Here is a 20,227-nt window from a genome sequence, read left to right as displayed (position 1 = left end):
TGCACTAATCCACTTGGCATCCCATCATTAGCTGCCAAATCAGTCAAAAATACTATTACTATTGCCATTCTCGTCCTCCGTTGTTTATGTCATGTAAAAGTAGGCATGCATGCAAATATAAAATCTAGAAGTGAGGGGGTATACTTGCAAAAATGCCAACACGACCGCATGCATTTCCGGCAGTGGGGGGTTGGAGACGATCAGGATTCCAGCTTGAATAATGAATACCTTGACCTCGGGCTTTTCTACCAATCAAAAAGAACAACAGCGAGAGAAATCAAAACTGGCGACCATAAATTTTGTCTACAGAAGTGGGCGGACGAAAGATTGACCGACAACACCAAGAGACCATTTCTTGTTCCTCGGTAAAACCACCCCCACATAATTTATTTTTTCCCCCATTTCTCCTATCTCTACTTCCTCTCCAACCTCCTCAACCTGAAGCATTCACACTAATATCAAAGCGGGGGAAAGAATAGAAAATTAGAGTGGTGGTAATAAAGCCAGATGGCAACTTAGTCATGACAATCTCCCAAGTGGTGTGAGTATGACCAATGGAGAGTTTCTGACCAAAATGCCCCTCCAAAGAAATTTATTTACTAAATAGTACACCCCACCTGAACCTAATAACCTAATATCTTCCGTTTTATTCCTATTAACAATAAATAGAATAGATGAAAACATATTTGATTTATTTTTATTTATATAATTAGATAAAATAATGAAATATTTGTTTGTAGTTGAGCCGTTAAAAATAGACGCCTTTTAAGTAATAGGTTGGGAGGTGTATTATTTAGTTAAATAAGTCTTTTAAGTAACCTAGTTTGGTCAAAAAAAAGAAAAATTTATAATGTAATGAAAACGAGCACACGAACTTGTGGTTGTCGTGGCAAATAGTGAATGCTCTTTCTATATCTCTCTCGATTCCTTTGGAAGTAGAAGTTCCTATTTCTCTTTTCTACTACCACCTCCTCTTCTTTTTCTCTACAACGTTACAATTGAGGAAATCTTGGTGGGTGGTGAGAGAGAGAGAGAGAGAGAGAGAGAGAGAGAGAGGGAGAGATGATAAGGCTAACACTTGGTATGTTGAGATTAACTGAGCTCTTTGTTAGCTCAGTAGTTCATCTACTCTATGGATTCTATATATTTAGCTCTGGTGTGGGCTCCGATCTCTCGCAGTCTCTCGCAGACTGGTTCAGGCTGAATGGTGCTGCTAATGCAGCGACATGGATAACAGAAAGAGAGGAGAGGAAGGAGAAGGGATTACCATCTCTTAATGGGTCAATTCCGCCAATTGTTTTAGTCCATGGGATATTTGGATTTGGCAAGGGGGTATGTGCAAAATTTGGATTGGTTGCCATTCCTCTGTTCTTCTTCTGTTTTTGTGATTTTTGTTTTTGTTTGTTTGCTTGTTCTTGTAGAGGCTTGGAGGGCTGTCATACTTCGCGGGAGCGGAGAAGAAGGATGAGCACGTCCTCGTGCCTGATTTGGGGTCCTTAACCAGCATCCATGATAGGTTAGGTGTAAGCAAGGAGTTAGAGTTGTTAATTTCTCATGTTGATCTTTGCCTTTCTTCTTGATCGTAGGTACTGTTTCATATTAATACAGTTGAGATGATAAGATTTTTTTTTTTTGTTTTTTTGGTTGGATTTTGTGCTATCAGGGCGCGCGAGTTGTTCTATTATTTGAAAGGAGGGCAGGTGGATTATGGTGAGGAGCACAGCAGGATCTATGGGCATCCACAATTTGGGAAGGTTTATGATCAAGGTAGTAACTTTTAGACGTTTTGAAGCATTTTAGCTCTATGAAATATTATGAATTTTAGTTTGTGGAGAAAGTTGATTTAAATTTTGTTTCAGGGCACTACCCGGTGTGGGATGATCACCACCCAATTCACTTTGTTGGTCATTCGGCCGGGGCGCAGGTGATTCGCGTCTTGCAGCAGATGCTTGCAGACAAGGTCTGATCTTACTTCCATATTTTATTTTCAATTGTTGGAGAAATTAACGCTAGAGGTGATCTTCTAAGCTATATGTTGTGCTTTTTCTAATTCAGGCCTTCAAAGGCTATGATAACACTTCTGAGGAATGGGTATTGAGTGTTACTTCCTTATCCGGCGCACTCAATGGGACGACAAGAGCCTACCTCGACGGAATGCAGTGAGTTTGATAGTAAAATCCATCTGTAATGTTCACAAAGAAATTTTGCATCTTAATCTTCTGCTCACTTGAAAGTTTCAGTTCAGGCCAGAAGATGGAAGATCATTGAAGTCAGTTTGCCTGCTCCAGCTCTGCCGCCTAGGAGTGATCGCTTATGATTGGCTTGACATCAAATGGCTTAAGAACTACTACAATTTTGGGTTTGATCATTTTGAGATGAGATGGAGAAAGGCAGGCATTTCAGGTCTATTTGATCTGCTCTTAGGCAATTCAGGGCCATTTGCTTCTGGTGATTGGATTTTGCCTGATCTTACTTTCCAAGGCTCCCTCAAGCTAAATTCCGGCCTCCGAACATTTCCCAATACATTCTACTTTAGCTATGCAACTAAGAGGACAAGAAAACTGATGAGTGTTACAGTGCCGTCAAGTGTGCTTGGAATCCACCCTTTGCTTTTTATTCGAGTTCTTCAGATGTGCCAATGGCGTCTCCCTTCAGATGTTTCTCCGCCCTATAAAGGGTACAGGTGTGTAATGTTTCAGAATCCAAATAATTGAAGGCATGAAATTTGTAGTCCACAATGTAAATTTTTTGTCATAATTATGATCAAACATCTAACATACATAATTACTCGTTGTAGGGATGAAGATTGGGAGGACAATGATGGTGCGCTAAACACGATCTCAATGACACATCCCCGTATACCATTAGAACACCCAAACCGTTTTGTCGTGGATGATTCAGATGTTCATCCACTGCAACCTGGTATCTGGTATGTGATGCATCCATCAACAAAGTCTTTTGCGATATATAAACTTTTGACATGTAGATAAGCCTTGAGATAAGCAAATTTATCTAGTAGAATATTTAATTTGATTATTTATTTATTTGAATATAAGAGCACATGTAGAATTTGTATTCCTCTACAACTCACAATTCTATTTTAGCCTTTAGTTTTCTGTATCCCTGAAAGTGGAGAGAACTCTATCTCATCTAAATTTCTGAGTACTTGGAAAACATCTAATAATTATCATGAAAATTCAAGATTTATATATATAAATTGTGTTATTGCTATGTATTCTCACAGGAGCTTTGACTCTTGCAGTAAGTTATGAAGAGAAACATATCTAGAAGATAAGCCATGCTTGTATGTCTCCTATTAATCTAGCATGTAATAAAAGTTCACAAGCTTGCATGTTTCAATGGAGCCAACATAATAAACAAGTTGCTGAAAGGTTTAGATATTTATTAGCATTATAGGTTCAAAATTTGCCTGTAACAATTCTCAATGAATGCCAACTGTTTGAATAAGGACAGATTAACCAACCAAGTGGATGTCTTCTCCTTCACCAGCTAAAACTGTCACTGACTTAGCATTAATTTCTAATAGCAGATACTATATCATATATGATAGGTTTCACTGCTGGTGCATCTCTTATCTGATTTCAACTTCAATCTGTTTTGAGTTTTCTTTAAAGAAAACTGAAGTGTAAGCTGCAATAACTCCAATTGACTAGTGATATTGTTGAGGACAATTAGGCTAAACATATAAAATCTTTCTTGCAGAAATTTTTATAGTTCCACTTTGAGATTTTAGTTCTTGTGCTATTTGTGTAGATTCTTGTATACTGCTTTTAAACTTCTTGTGCTATTTCTGCTAACATAAGTGGTGGTTGGTCTTTCAAAGGTACTACAAGATTGTGGAAGCAGATCATGTCCTTTTCGTCGTGAATCGAGATAGAGCGGGTGTACAATTTGATCTATTATACGATAGCATCTTCGAACGCTGCAGAAAGCATGTAACTAGGACCAGTCCAACATCAATGCTACAGAATCACAGCAGCTCATAGTTTGTTTCTGGTATTAAGTAGTAAGCAGAAATAGAGCAGATTAAGTTAAACTATATAGATAGCATTTGAGCAGCAGTGAGGGATTCAAACTTTTCTTTCTTTTTCTTTTTGTGAGCCAAAGTCATTTCAGTTTGAAATCTCTCCAAAATGTATAGATTAATGCAACAACCTATGTCTTGTTCTTTTTCGCAACTGGCCCAAGTCAGCTTGAGGTACATTTATTTCAATAAATCGTGATATTTGGAAATAATGGTGATCATGACTTTTTCTATCAAAGTGATGGCTACGGTGTCAAGATTATCTCATGCTTTTGGTCTTAGAATTTATGTAAGGAAGGCCTTTGGGAGAATCGGAATTTTCACAGTAAGTCATACTCCAGTTGTAAAGGAGAGGAAAAAGAAATGCTTGCCTTCTACTAACTGATGCTTAAGCGAATAAGTTCAATACTATTATAACTATGCTAACTTTTAATACTATTATAACTATGCTAACTTTTAATACTATTATAAGAGAGCTTATTCTAACATATGTTATTCATTGTGTTTATTTATAAGCTAGTATAATATGTAATAATTATATTTGATGTGATATAAAGTTAAAATAATAGTTCGACATGAATGAAGAGATGAGAAAAAAAAGGTGATTAATTGAAATGATAGTTAATTAAAATTCTAATTTTTTTAAAGGAAAAATTATAATTTATTTAATAGGAGATAAGAGGAGAGATAAGTAGGAAATATTATATTAGTATTGAGATAAGTGATTGTTTACTTATTATACTAGTATAAAAAGACATACTAGAATTAAAAGAAAATTCTATAGTATAGATAAGATAGGGGCAAAAATCTTCTGAAGAAAGATATCATTAAATTAGAAGTTATCTTTCTTACCTGCCTATATTATTTTTATGTTTAGCAAATCTTTTGGAGGAATTGCTCCTATAGTTTGTGTTAGTCTAAACTGCAATTAAGAAGATAGATTATTTTATTCACCTACTGACCTCAGGCAGTTGATGTTTATTTAACAACTAATCATAGAATCCCATAAATTTTTTTTGAAGACCTTTCATCTCTAAATTGTTTTCTAATAGCCCCTAGATTATTGGAGGACAAAATTGGATGACCACCAGCTTCTCATTTTATTTTCACCAACCTCAATTCTTATAGCCATCCAGAAATAGGCAATACATGTACTCTATAGAGCGTTCTATTGGTAAGAAACATATATGAATTATTAGAGTTAGATTTATATATTATCTAATTTGAATATATAATAGTAATTGGCTATCCATCAATTTTGGGATATTGTTACAGGATAATTATAACTGTTACTATTTTCACATACACCTTCTGAAATAGATTCTACATAAATTCTCTGAAGTAAGAAGTTTCTTAGGTTAGGAAATCTATGTGGTAAAAAAAAGAGTTCAAAACGTATATATAAAAATCAATGATAGCCATTTCCATCCATATTCTACTCAATATTGGGTTCTATTCACACTATTTTATGCTGCATAAATTTCTAGTGCATTAGTTGTGAGATAGTATTTGGTAGATAATTTTATATAAAATTTATATTAAAATCTTTTTTATCCATTAAATATTGATGGTGAAATGCTTATGAGCATTTTAGCTGTTTCTTCTTCTATTTTCATTTGAGAAGAAAGGGTAAAAGTATATGCATAGACACCCTGAAAAAATCTATAGAATTAATATAAAAGTAAATCTAGCCATCAAATTGTTATCCATTAACATCTACAAATAAATCTAATTAATTTTTAAGTAGAACGATATGATTTTTAAGTAGCTTTTATAATTTAATTATAATTAAATGAATTCTAGTGTGCATGTGCACTCACATTATAACAATATATACATAAACTGTAAAAAGTTATATGAACTCAATTTTATATGCTAAATTAAAAAATAAAATAGAATTAAATTTCAAAACCCTCTTATTTATACTGCATAAATTTTTGGGCACTAAATGGAGAGGAGCTTGCCGAGTCCCTTCCTGAAGTGGGCAGGAACACAAGTTATCATCTAATTAGTCCAATAATCACCCTAAGATGAAGACCATGCAGTAATAGATAAGGTCATAAAGTGATTTGACTGTGTGATCTCTATTTTCTGTAAACCTCAAGTAATGCGATAATAGATATATGATTGAAAAAATCACCAGATTTTTCTGAAACAAAAGCAAATTTATTGCAAAACCTGGTAATAATGTGAAGAAAGCATGATACAAGTATCGTATGGACTTAGAGGTTCACTACACGTACTCCTCAAAAAAGCAAATAAAACTCAGCTATTTGGCTATGTACAACAAAAGCTTTGATATGACTGTAGCTCAACTTTTACAAATATTACAAGATCGCCTCATAATATACCTGATCATGTACACTAGAATTATAAGTGAACTATGATAAGTTACATCGATGGAGATGGGGAACACTTATTGAGCATTATGTTGCACCGGAAAAAACACATCGACACTCCAATGCCAAGCAGTGCCGATGTACACACATTATGTACCATGTAATAGTGAACGCATGGTAATTGGGATGGGGAAATTCTACCGCGAACTGCCAAAAGTTATGGTCATATGTATGCAAGAGAACTCCGGTCATTTGCAGATTGTGGCCTACCTCTAGTTGGCGTAGGTGGCCTTTGAATGTTGAGCTCCTGCAAGCAAGGGAGTTGGTGGTGAATTAATTGCAAATATCTGCCAGAGTAACCGCAGAAATTCCTTGAAGATACATTTTGAATAGCTTGACAGTAACTACACTTTCTGTAGGAACATTGTAGAACAACATCAAGTGGAAAATTGTGTTTATTTGTCATCAAGCCTTGTGAATATGTACCATTTTAAAACATCAATCTTTTATTAATTATGTCCATCCAACTTCCATTTAGTTAATAATTCGTAAAATAGATCAGTTAGTTACTAGTTAAACTAGTTCAAGAATCATCATGTCATGAAGAAACACCATCACTTTCGTATTCACAGTACTGTGCCTAGACAGAGAAGATTTTGGCAATGAAGATGTCCGAACTGTGATATATCTAGGGGATGAAAAGTAAAAAAGCTGTTACTCTGACATAGTTGTCAGAAATTGGTATTATCCCAACTCCCAAGTAATGACACGTGCAAAGTAAAGTTGGTCTAACCTGCATCCAAGTGTCCTCCAATACATGCTCTGGTGAAGACTCAGGTGATTGAAGAGGTGGTGGAAGTGGATGAATCAACTTTGGAACTATAACTAGTCCTCTTCCAACCACAAGTATTGCTCCAGCGTTGTTTGCAGTACCTTGATGCAAGCTACATGTTAGCGCAAAAGCACTGTACTAATGCTCTACCAGTACAAGTATTAAGAGATGATAAGAAAAGGAGGCTTAACTACCGCAATAATTAGTTGCCGAAAACAAAGTGATCAGCTGGCCCTGAGCAAAACGTTCAAACCCATCCATAACACATTCATGAGCTCTTATGATGAGTTGCAATTTGTTTCTCTTGCAGAAGTCAGTGACTCGATCAGGCTGCATGTTTATCACACAAAGGATACTTTAGAAGCAAATTTAGTACTACCTATTAGTGACTGAGAATTCATAATGAGTACAGCAGAACTATCCTACTGTGCCTTGGAAGATAATTTCAAGAACCAATGCCACAAATGCATCATGCATCTTGCAAATAAGAAAGAAAAGAACAAAGAACAAAAAAGAATTTAAACACTAATTGAACATCTGTTTTCAGACAAAAGAAAATCCAAGGAGAATGCCAGACCATACGCAGCTGTATACAGTTCAATACTATCAAGGGGCATGTGATATCACATCACCTAGGAGATCTTAGTTCCTCATAGGTTGCTACTGCTAATTTACTACTACTTTTAACCGTCCAAACATCTGCAGCATCCCCATTCATATGCTCTCAGTTGACCGCTAGAATCTACAATGCTCCTTGATTTGAAATCTGAAAATTTTCTTGGTGCAATCCCAATCTCTCACAAGTTTAAGATATTATTCTTAACCTATTCAACAATGTATGAGAAATTACTTACATGTGAGACCTCCAATTTGCTTGAATATCTTGTTCTATATTACTAAATGGGAATAGATTCAACAGATTTAAGGTCCACAACATTCACCAGGTCAGCCTTGCTTCATCAGCACAGAGGGAGCAACTAAGGAGATATTGCACAAGGAAAAGTGGATGCAGTGTTCTTTCCTAATATTGTGCTTTCCCCCCTCTCTGCCTCTTGAGTCATGACTTTTTGGCCCTAATATCTCATACTGTCACGGAAATATTAAAACACATTAGTCCCCTAAAGCTCAAATCATGAGTCTTTCCTGGATCAACTTATATCAAAACCCGAAGAATGAACAAAAGAGGGATGCAAGAAATATAAAGTACCAAAATTCCCAAAGACTTGAACAACAAATAAAGAAAATTTAAATCAAACGTAATGAATCTAATTAATAAGGCTCCAGCGCACAAGATGGAAGGAACTTTTTGTCTTCTCTTCCACTAGATGAGAATACTTTAAAAACTAAATAACTAACAAAACCATGCACAAAGCCTACATCCTTCGAAGGAGATGTCTTTCCCGATTTGACTAGAGGACGAGTTTGAGAAATCTTTTCAATCAAAAGGATCACAAATAAGCAAGTTCTATCTTCTGAACTACTAAAGATGAGGGAAACATTGTCTTCTCTGCCTCAATGAGAACAGTTAAGGAATGTAATAACTAACACAACCATGGTACACAAAGCCTTTAGCCAATCTTTAATTCTTGTGTTTTTTTCAAAAATAGAATCAGCCCCTCACAGGCCTATGTACGTTGATTTCAATAACCACTTCAGGGAGGAATTTAGGAACCGTCTTTTTCACTATTCTAAAATTGAATGCTCCTTTTATTTTGATAAGACAAAACTGATGAGATTTGATTTAGTTATTCAGGTCAGTACTTTATTCTTCCTATTGTCTCCGATAATTCTGCCACATCCTATCACCTTATACCTAGGATGCCAAGAAATGACGCAGGTACATGCTAAGTAGGTAAGGCTGTACACATGTACAGATTCATCCTTTTACACTATAAAAATAAGTGAAATTACTGTTTAATGGATTAACTGATCATATCAATATTTCAGGTTCAAGTCTTAATTAGAGGATTAAAAAATGAACAATTGTATTGAGAAACTCAGTAAATTGTCCAGAAACTGAGACTTCTATAATAAGACGGAAGAGATCTTACAAGTCACCCTTAACCTCTGCAATACTTGCACTTCTGTAATTTCATCTGAAGTAGACCTGACCAAAAAGCTCAGCCCGCCCAAGCCTGGCCAGAAACTGCTCGACTTAGACCAAAATTAAGCCCCACACAAGCCTGACTTTAGCCTAGCATAGCCTGGCCTGAATCCGACTTGGAGTTGGTGAATACCAGTTAGGTCCCTGTCCACCTGGCCATGCTTGAAAGCAGCCACACAAAACCCATTTATCTTTTTCTTTCTTTCTTCTCCTCTCTCTCTCTCTCTCTGCACAACTGAATTGCCCATCTTCTCTCTCTCTCTCTCTCTCTCTCTCTCTCTCTCTCTCTCTCTCTCTCTCTCCCCTTCCTCCCCTTCTTCCCCTTTCCTCCTCTCTTATTCTCCTTCCTCTTATGTCTTCTCCTCCTCTCTCTTCTTCTCCTTCCTCTATCGGCAACCCTTTTTTTATCTTCTCTTTCTTCCTCTCTCCTCCTCGCTCTCTCCTCTCTCCCAAAGGCTGCAGGTCCAACTAATCTCCGGCCCGGCCCAAAACCTTGGTTGATGAAACGGTGAAAAGGGCCAGCCCAGTTCGGCCCAAACCCGACCTGCCCAATTATTAGCTCTAATCTAAAGGCCGACTTTTAGATCCTACAATAGTACAATCATGGCAACTTTTGAAACCATACAGAAACTTACATAAACCCTTTTGTTTTTCATTGTTTAGGAATGTCTATAACTTTTCATACAGGGATTTCTGGACACAGAATTTGCAAAATCTCTTGACATGTATACTCACATGACTAACCTCCTCATCACTAGTATGATCCCATTTTACTAAAGCCTGCATCATTTCCTACAAGTGTCAACTTATCCAGTTTGTATATCTGATTTAAGAGGAGAAATTTTATAGATCTGCAGGAAGAAACAGTTTCAGGATCACTCAGCCTGGAAACTTAAGAAATTTCTCACAAGCCTTGGATTTTAGAATGCCTCAAAAGCTGGGTCTCTCTTATGTAAGATAATTGCTATGAAGAACTACATAGCGGATATAGGTCATAACCTACACATGAAAATTGTACTTCTTCATAGACTGCATAATTAACTAAATCTTAAACAAAAATCAGCATTATGGATCTTAGTGAAGATTTCATATAAATAAACCATAGCCCTAATAAGGTGATCTTATTAAACTAAAATTTCGAATAACTATTCCATACAATAATAAATAATGTTAGTGAGGACAAAGATATGTTAAATAGAGGAGAACACAATCATGCATGTCTGTATTTAAGAAAATAATCATTCTACATGTGTGTATTTAAGAACACAATCATTCTACATGCATGTATTGTCATACCCCAAAAGTGACTAGGCCGGGTCCCCTTGCATTTGGCCTTAAACCCTCTATACTATCATTCTCTGTAGGATCAGACCTGCAACTCAGAAGACATTTTATATGAAAAAGAAACCAAAAATACTTATCATACATAAGAGAAGGATGAGTACCACAAAAGGTCCATCAGAACTATTGATCCGACATCCATTGTAATAGGTCTTTCAAGTTTCTCAATCTGCTCCACCGAGTTAATGGACCTTCCAATGCCACCATGCATGCAAATGATTTTCTTCTCTATTAGAGCCGCAAGAGGGAGACAATTGAAGAGTTGATTAAATCGAGTCCATGCCCATATCCCATCACTTTCCCCCTGCAACAAATCATGATCAGTAATTCAGTATTTTTTTTAAAATTATTTATTCAGAAAAAAAATGCTTACACCTTTGATCCCTACCATTCTCTCGATGCACTCAAGTCGGAAGCCAAAAAGTGCATTAATGTCAGCAGCCTCATGGTTTCCTCTTATCAGGTGAACATTCTCTGGATACTCTATCTGTACAAGTTGAATCATAAAGAATCAGAAGTATTTCATGTAGCTATAGCATTTCAACAAAAATGTGGAGTAGATGTGGCGGAAACTTACTTTAAGGGCAAGAAGCAATGTTATAGTTTCTAAGCTATGTTGCCCTCGGTCAACATAATCTCCCAAGAAAAGGTAGTCTATGTACCTTAACAAAACAAAAGGAAAACATCAAATAAAATATTTGCCTAACAGATTTTTCTGTTCAAGATGGTACATATTGAGCTATTACAACAAGCAGGGTTAGATCTACTAATCCAGTATAAATCAAGCTAGATAAGATGACCCCTTCCCTACTACTATTGAATCTGGACCATGATTTCCTCATATACCTAGCCTCTCATATCACTGTCAAGATCAAAACACAGGGATCCTCTAATAGCTAAGCATGAAAGTTCTCCAGCAGTGTCTACACATCATTCATATGGACATGAAATTAATACGACCACGAATTTGGCTTAGCACCTTCAGCAGTAATTTAAGAAGCTGCTAAATGCACTATCAATTTGCATGTCAGAGGAGATATAGAAGGGCCAGTGATTCTTTGTTCCAATGTTATACAAAATATTCCACACTTCTCACTGGACTATAATCAGATCTGGCAATTCAACATTTGTATCTTTTGCCTATGTTGAAAGAGAATGTGCATTGCTGTCAAATGTTTTGTGCCTTGAAAATTGAAGGAAATCTCTATTGACAATAAATCATGTAAGTAGTATGCATTAGTTTTAACTCTAATTCATTACACAAATTTTCATGCATCTAGCTGGGCAATGGAAGACACCACCTAATAGGTGATGCATTAGAAATTTAAGGCGTAAATTCTAATTGTTGAATTCAATTGAATTCCACAGTTATATTCTGCTAGGCAAGAGAGATTCTTCTTGGAGCTTCTGGAAGAAGATGAATTAAGTAAGACCTTGTTTCATTTAAAGACCACCATATACAAAGTACAAGCAGCAGCGAAACTGTAGAACAAAATGCAACACAAAACTTGAAGAATTTCCATAGACACCGTAAAAACTCTATAGAATCATTAGAAAAGTAACTCTTACCATCAAATTGTTATCTTACAGAACGAAGATCCTTTAGTTAATATCTATAAACAAATCCGGGTTCAATCAGAGGCACAAAGGTCCCTAATCCAGTAAAGGCCTGGCATGATTAATACAAGTTTTCAAGCCATAATGACCATATAAAATCCTTCCATTTGGCAGCAATATATGTAAAACAAAACTATGTCTAGCAAAAGAACTTGTAACACTGATTGCATATCTCACAATCAAAGTGACTAGAGGAGTCTACAAGTCTTAAATACGATGTTTCATATGTTCATAATGTTGATATAATGGGAGCGTACGGAAAAATCTTTGATATGTAAATCATTTGCCAAAATGGTTTCTAAAGCACAGAATCACCTCAGGGAAAGTGCCTAGGGACATGTATAAATAAAATACTTCGTCATATATTAATAATCTTCACTCAAACCTGCTCTTTGTAAATTTCAAAGCATACAACGAAATGCAAATATAACTTACGTTATGTCTCCAGCTGTTGAAGGAAAACCATACTCATCAAATAAGCGCATGAGGTCCCCAAATTGTCCATGAAGATCACCAAATACTTTAACTGGAGCTTTCAATTGCAAAACGGTGGGCTCCTGCATAAATATCTGCTCAGCAGAACGACAAAGCTCATCGACTTCATATGAGTCAAGAAAAAAGCTCCTATTAGTGGGAGCTCTCCAATTTCTTGGCCTGAGCAGCAAGGAAATAACCTGGGGCAAGGAATGATGTAAAATAGTTGTCTTATCATAGAGAAGATAGAAATAAGGGCTCATGCCTACCTTCTTATGCAAGCCTTGTGGAGACTTCTGTCTATTTAAGCACTTCTTGGTTGGATATGCCTGGTCACCATTTGAAGGATACATTCTTCTGCTCTCATTCTCAAACTGATCCAGTGAAAGCTGCCGGACCAGTCCACCCAAATTGCCTACAGTTTCTTTGGCAACTACTACCTGAAATGTCAGATTGTATTGCATCACTAATTCTAAAAAATGGAAATAGTGAAAAACTAGAAATAAAATTCACAAAAATAACATACTGCTCTAGGATGCAGCCGCACATCTTGTTGAAGGGGACCAGTATCATCCATATCCTCTGACAACTGCAAATTTTCATTTACTTCAGGTGCAGATTCTTTTTCATCTGAAAGGCTTTCTTCTGTGATTGTAGATGCTTCCTTTGCAGCTCTCCAGGCAGCACTAACAGCTTCAGCTTCTTCGGCAGAGGCCTGAATTAGCATATCAATTGATTTTTTATCCGAGCTGGTAAAAGAGAAGAGAGTTAGTTACCAGCAGAAGAAATCAATTTAACACAAAAACAGAAATAGAATAGAAAAGGAAAAATCAAGAAAACCTCAAACCAGCGGAAGAGATGGTCTCTGATATGTTATCCCCAGATTGTTTGGCAGATATAGAAGAAGAACTGACATCTTGGCTATGTATGTGATTTGTTCCAGAAGGAACATTATTACCATTGTAAATGGGGGAACTTATTTCAGAATGAGAAGATGAATTGTCTGCAACAAGAAAGTCGCCAAGTAGAATATCTGTGGAAAGAACATGTAGAAAGATCAGAGGTAGTACCAAAATAAATAAGAAAGCAATTTTATAAACTCTTAATGGAGAAAGATATGAGATAAAGAGAAACTAAAGTTATACTTTAATAATGAATTAGAAAGCAATTAATTCTTCGGAAGATGCTAGTAAAATTTTAGTTTGCAGAATACAGCATACAAAAAGACCACAACTGTGCAGCCCGTGCGGGTTAGTTCATCAAATGATTTATTATAAATCACATGATAATAGCAACAAAATCAATGCTTCCAACATCAAATCTGATGGAAGGGATCCATATGAGTTTTTCACTCACGAGGTCACTTTATTGATATGCCAAAATCTTGGATAAATCATTCTAAGATGACGATACTTGTTAAATTGGGATATCTACATTGAATCAAACAGATGATATTTCTCATGCTTCACATAATCTTGTAACTGACTCTTATACTAGGTCTACAAATGGATATGTCAAATGTCAACATCAGCCATATCAATAGGTGCAACCTGTCAGAGCAGGGAAGAACATCGAAAATGACAGTAAGCGAGGTGCTTATGTATTCATATAGACTCCGACAATATTTGTTAAAAACATCATGTCCTATACACTGGGTCTCATAATATTAAGAATCTGAAACATGGATAGCCGTGCCGGCAGCATACCGGCACGTGGCACTAGGGGTGCCGCATGGCACCTCTCGTAGCAAATTCGCCGCTCACCCGCTCTTGGCCACTTGGCGAGAGCGGGCAAGCGCAAGGTTAGTGACGGCGACGAGACAATTCTCCCTTTTTTTCTCTCCCTCTCTTGCGGCACGGCCAGTGGTCAATACGGTCTGTGACTGTAGCACAACTATCGTTGATCTGAAAATCATTGTCAAGAAAGTTTCAATGAAAAAAGGTCTCTAGACAAAAAGGTTTAGAGAGATATAACAAATGATCTTACACCACTGTAATATCAATATATTAAATAAGTTATACCAATGTAATATTAAAGTACTAAATAAGTAAACAGTGTGACTAAGATTTTTCTAGCAAATCTTGTGTAATTTACTAGTATGCTTAAATTCAAAAGTGACTCTTAATGAGAGAACTAAAACAAGCATGCTTAGCATGATAGAAAATTCCACTGGGCCTTCTTCTTGCTTCATGTTCTTCTTCACCTAAAACATTGGTAGTTACTTGACCCTAGATAATGTTTTCAGCTGATATACTTTAAAACTTAAAAGTTTAATATTACCCTCATCTTAACCATTTCTTAATATACTTGTGCTTCGAAAATTTGTATCTAACTGATTGTTAGATCGACTTGCTTCAGTTATACCTATAGAGATGGTTTTTTTTAATTCAGAAAAGCATCTGTACAATACATGGTGAAAACAGGACTCTGTGGCAATACTAATAGTAGTTGAAGAGGATAAAATTTACACTATTGCTTTTTTTTTTTTTTACCACACAATGTTGCTGGGTGTTGATGCCAAAAACATACTAGATCTATATCAAAGATGAATGATATACAAGTCTAAAATATTATAGGTTATCCAAATTTACCTCCTTTGAGACCACCATAAACGTATATCTGAGAGCCAACAGATGCAGATGCATGACGGCAACGACGAAGGAGCTCTAAAGATGTATCATGTTCATTTGAGGACCTGTGAGTGCGGGACGAGGTAACAATACCATTTCTGTCCAGCCACACTCCAGCAGCCGTATCCAGAACTGCAAAAGACAACATGGTAAAATAAAATAATATTGTCAAAGAATAAGCATGCAAGAAATGATCAGAAAAGAACTAGTAAGTTACCTGCCATAGTGCCTTCACCCTCAATAGCTCGTCCTCCCCTGAGAACACCTCCAGTGACATGCAACCGAGCACCAACAAACACCTATCACTTGTTATTGTCACTACCAGTGAAAAAAATAAAATAAAAAAGAATGCAAAGGCAACTAGAGTGTTTGCAAAACATTGATATTGTAGCAAGGTAAAAAAGGAATAGAAGGTACAGAATTCATTATTCAGAACAATTTAATTTAGGAAAATAATGCCTAAATGTGTGCCCCTGCTAGGGAACCAGACAGGAGAAAAAGAAATAATCCAGAATTACTTTGTTGTATATAATTCGCTAATGATTGTAATGATCATTGCTTTTGGAATAACTTACCGCTGCATGCTGATACCTTGGCGATGGAGACACCCCAGGAGCAAGAGTCCACTCCCACTGGCCATTTGTATGCATTAGTAGTCCATAGGCATCAGATTGTGGCTGTAAATACATTAAGTAATGGCAAAATAATCAATAACCTTTAATAGTCAATAAAATCAGAAAAATAATAATAATTGTGTGACCAATCCTTTTGGAGTCCAATGGAACACAGTCTTACAACAAATGTAACCTGCAAGGAATAACCCTCCATTTATACAATTGAGTCTACTGCAATGTTTTGTACGAGGCAGACTCATATATAGTTTATAATAATTGTAAAGTATACATGTATTTATGCTTACAGTAATACATATTCTTCCGCAACACATGGAGGTATAATTTCAGGTAAAGACAACTAGATGCCTCGCACAAGTGCAGCTAGCAATACGCCCCTCTATTAAACATTAACAGATGCCTCTCATTTGATGCATCTGTTAACACCAGGAAAAAAAACCGGTACACAGACTTGGTTCTCCATCACCCTTGTTCTTTTTCCACTCTATCTATTCCATTGCACCCATTTCACCAAAGTTACCCAACTCCACGAATCAGCATTGCAGCAGCTGGAAGAAGCCTCTCCAGTTATCATCCTCCATGATTTGGATTGATTTCTTGGGTGTGCCGCCATAATTCTCCAACCACTCCAATGAAAGCATCCACAATGGGGGAAGACCGCAAACTCCTCAAAGTCAACAAAGCTATAGCGATTGGGCCATCTAGTTCATCATGCCTCATAGCTCATTGAAGTGGATGCCAGAGCCAAGAGAGCCGCCAATGTCAGTGATCTCGGCCGAGATTTTGCAATAACAGTTTGCATCTAAGTGTATGAAGACCGTCTTGACCTCCTCAATGGAGTCAAGGCATTTTTTCACCATGGATGTTTGTTTTCTTACTAGGCTCCATGGAAATGAGGCGAAGAGGATGGGGGAGAGAGAGAGAAGAAGGATAAGAGAGTGAACTAGATGTAGTCAGGTACCCGCTTCTTTTTACTTGGTATTGTTAGATGCATTTAAATGAAAACATTTGTTAGCAATTTAGCATAAGAGAATGCATGAAGTAATGCTCTTTATATTGTACTTTTATCCACAATTATCACTTCTGCTAGGCTCATAGTTATGATTTTTTTTTAACTTTTAATATAAATTGATAGCATTATTCTGAAACCACTAAATTGATGAAATAATCAAATATCAGAAAGGGAAAGAAAAGACAATTATACCACTCCAGATGAGTCCCTTCCACCAGAAAGTAAAAGCATACCATCTGAACGTGCACTAGCAGTAGCATACCTATGAAAACATAGACAATGGAAGAGGTTTGGAGTAAGTGCAGTTAACTTTCTAGGAGAAACTGAATAGATTATAGAAGGAATAGTTATGCTGTACCAAGTGATAATTGTATGTTCTACAAAATTATAAACTGCATATTAATCGAAGAGATATTAATTTCTAGAGATAATTTTGGAATTTGGATTAAGCTTCAGTTTTGGATAGGCAAGATATCTAGAAACCTCAAAATTTGTGATAAATATAATGGTTTAAATTCAACTTATGTGGGGAAAAGAAATATTAAACAACTATAACAACGAGAAGAAATAATGAAATTAATCAAAACAAGCTAGACCCAAATCAAAGGTTATTTTACTAGTATATTACCACAGAAATTTGGTTTAACTTTTAATGGAAAATTAAGTGCCGAGTTTACTTGAAAGAAGCTTGCTGTAATGGCTATGCTGTAAATTCTATTGCAAATGGAAGCACATTAGCCATCTAAGTTTACAAGAAAAATCCCTTATGATTGTTTACCATATGAATATGAAATCCATTAGATATACATAGAATTGTCATCAGGTGCATCACCACTGGTTTCAATATGAGAAATAAAAAGATTTTAAAAATTCTTATGCAACAGAAAATGCTGCAAACTTTCACAACAGTAGGATTGACTTTCTGGAAAATAAGGATCAAGATTCCCATTTAGAAATATATATAATAGGGAAGAAAATGGAGTATATAAAGATATCATCCAATAAAGTCGGTGCATATAAGCATACATTCTCGCCGAAGGTCTGTCGCCTTCAGGATTGAGTTTCTGCCATCTATATGGCTTTTGTGCCGTGTCTAATGCCCAAACATCAGATAAGATCCTCTTCCCTGCACCAAACAAGTATAGTTTCTGAGTGCCCGTATAAAAGTCCTTAGAATTTCCTCTTGGAAACTAAGCAAGCATTATGAATTAAATCGCAGAAAAGCCCTTGCAAGTGCTGGACGCTAGAACTCACCATCATTCCCACTAACTGTTACAAGATAACGTTGTGCAACCAAGTCCATTGCATGGCCATAGCGAGGGCCAGGTCCAGGTCCTTGAACCACCAACCTATGATGAAATGTACCAATGCGGGTACAACATATCAAGCATTTGGAAGTGCAATCTCTTAAAATGAAAACAAACCCATAGAAAATACAGGACTTCAAATTATCACCTATGCCACTTAAATTTATCGTTTGTCATGTCAAGCACGTAGAGATCATCCGTAGAATGCCCAGCAGGCCCAATCCCACCCTAGCAACAGCACAAATGTATTATCTCAACACAAAATAACCAACAAATCAAACAACCCAGAATTTCCAAAATTTACTAGTCAAAATTCATATAACCTGGAAGACAACCATGGTCCCAACAGCAGCCGCAGCATGAGCAGCCCTCGGAGAAGGTGGGTCCCCTACCGGGTGGATCCTGTCAATTTAGAGTTCCCACGTCAATCTCATAAGGAACCCAAACAGCAATCTGTACCCCGAAAGAAAGAAAACTTGCTACTGATAAAAAAAAAATCTTTACCCCGAAATCCGATTCTTCTACTTCCAATTCTAGATATAAAAAATGAATCTTTACCTAAAACGCAAAACCCGGAACTGACAACATCAAGAAGAGTGCAGAAACGGATAAAAAGATCCAACCTGCTCCATTTTCTCGACTGGACATCAAACATATGCACCGAGTTCGTCACTCCCGCGATCCCTTAATACCGAAACAAGAGGATCAACAACGTCATAACCGTCAGATCGAACCGAGAAAGAGTTAGAAACGGAGGTAATAGGGGAATTGATTACTGATTCCGGGGACACCGGAAGAAGAGCCGCCCTCAATGGCGGTGGCGCCGCCGAATAGTATAAGTCGTGGGCCATGGTTCTTGGTCGCCGCCATCGCCGTGAGCGAGTGGGCACAGCGAGGACCAGGGGAGTCGTCGTCCGTCGCCCAGCTCGCCTCCAACGGCCGGTAAGTCGGCGCAGACTTCGAACTCATCGCTCCACCTCCGCCGACTTCAGAGGAGAGAGAGAGAGAGAGAGAGAGAGAGAGAGAGAGAGAGAGAGAGAGAGAGAGAGAGAGAGAGGGAGGGAGGGGACAGAAGAGAGGGGGAATTGCGAGGGATCGGAAGAGAGAGAGAGAGAGGGGTAGTAGAGGAGTCGTCCCAGTGGAGAATTAGGAAACCCTAGAGGGACCTGGTGTACTGCACTCTTAGTGGGGCTCACTAAATTGAGCTAGTAGTCGCATGCCACGTCTCAATTAGTTTGTTGTGTCCTCGTCTCTGTGTTGGGTCACTATTGCGAGTCATTTAATTCCGTTCGGCCACCTTATTTCATTTGACGATGTGGAGGGGACGAAATTCTAGCTGGGGGGTGTAAGTCCGTATGCACAAATAACTTACGTGGAAGGTTTTGATTGGTTGATGTTCTCTGATCAGCTGATCTTTATTTTACGATAGTCAACTGTGAACGGTTTCTTAAATTCAATTACCTCAAAACTTAAAACATAAATTATTGGGATATTAGATATAATTCAACATGATTGTAATTAGATAAAAACTAATGATTCAAGTCATATGCACGAACTTACTATAAATTTCTGAGGAGAAATTATATCTTACATCCATGTGATTCAGTTTAAATTCATTTAACTCCTATAATTTTATTTCTCATTTTATCGCCTCATAGTTAATACTCAAACTAAAATGGTTATTTTTTTTTTCACTATACTATACTTTTTAGAAATAAAGCCGTAGAAAATTAAATAAACTTTTCAATGCCGATCAGATTTTAGATGACAAAGATGTGACAAAAATTTATCAGTCATCTAAAATTGGATTGATAGTATTTTAGATGAATTAAAAAAGTTTATTAAATTATCTATAATTTTATATCTAATGAATATCTTTAAATCTAAATTGATG

General features: G+C 36.8%; 2 protein-coding genes across 2 annotated transcripts; one reads left to right on the top strand and one right to left on the bottom strand.

Annotated features, from left to right (window-relative positions):
- Positions 1 to 877: 877 nt before the first annotated feature.
- Positions 878 to 4,257, top strand: LOC140790112 (uncharacterized). The gene is made up of 8 exons (XM_073140042.1): positions 878 to 1,332; positions 1,422 to 1,516; positions 1,664 to 1,767; positions 1,860 to 1,960; positions 2,056 to 2,159; positions 2,246 to 2,683; positions 2,798 to 2,929; positions 3,845 to 4,257. Exons 1-8 carry the CDS (start codon positions 1,063 to 1,065, stop codon positions 4,005 to 4,007), a joined length of 1,407 nt encoding a protein of 468 aa, XP_072996143.1. The 5' UTR covers positions 878 to 1,062; the 3' UTR covers positions 4,008 to 4,257.
- Positions 4,258 to 6,189: 1,932 nt separating this feature from the next.
- Positions 6,190 to 19,464, bottom strand: LOC140790700 (serine/threonine-protein phosphatase BSL1 homolog). Its single transcript, XM_073140897.1, has 21 exons — positions 19,110 to 19,464; positions 18,957 to 19,017; positions 18,657 to 18,735; positions 18,482 to 18,561; positions 18,281 to 18,375; positions 18,053 to 18,152; positions 17,219 to 17,288; positions 15,958 to 16,059; positions 15,600 to 15,681; positions 15,344 to 15,514; positions 13,593 to 13,785; positions 13,279 to 13,501; positions 13,022 to 13,192; positions 12,714 to 12,952; positions 11,239 to 11,323; positions 11,050 to 11,148; positions 10,766 to 10,965; positions 10,617 to 10,692; positions 7,411 to 7,546; positions 7,178 to 7,317; positions 6,190 to 6,691 (listed from the first exon to the last, which is right to left on the bottom strand). The coding sequence occupies exons 1-21, from the start codon at positions 19,300 to 19,302 to the stop codon at positions 6,608 to 6,610; spliced, it is 2,679 nt and encodes an 892-aa protein (XP_072996998.1). The 5' UTR covers positions 19,303 to 19,464; the 3' UTR covers positions 6,190 to 6,607.
- Positions 19,465 to 20,227: the final 763 nt, after the last annotated feature.

Source organism: Typha latifolia, chromosome 6 (assembly GCF_019914945.1).
Source record: "Typha latifolia isolate L0001 chromosome 6, TyphaL0001v2, whole genome shotgun sequence".
Taxonomy (NCBI): domain Eukaryota; kingdom Viridiplantae; phylum Streptophyta; class Magnoliopsida; order Poales; family Typhaceae; genus Typha; species Typha latifolia.
This window is presented reverse-complemented; position numbering and strand designations above follow the sequence as displayed.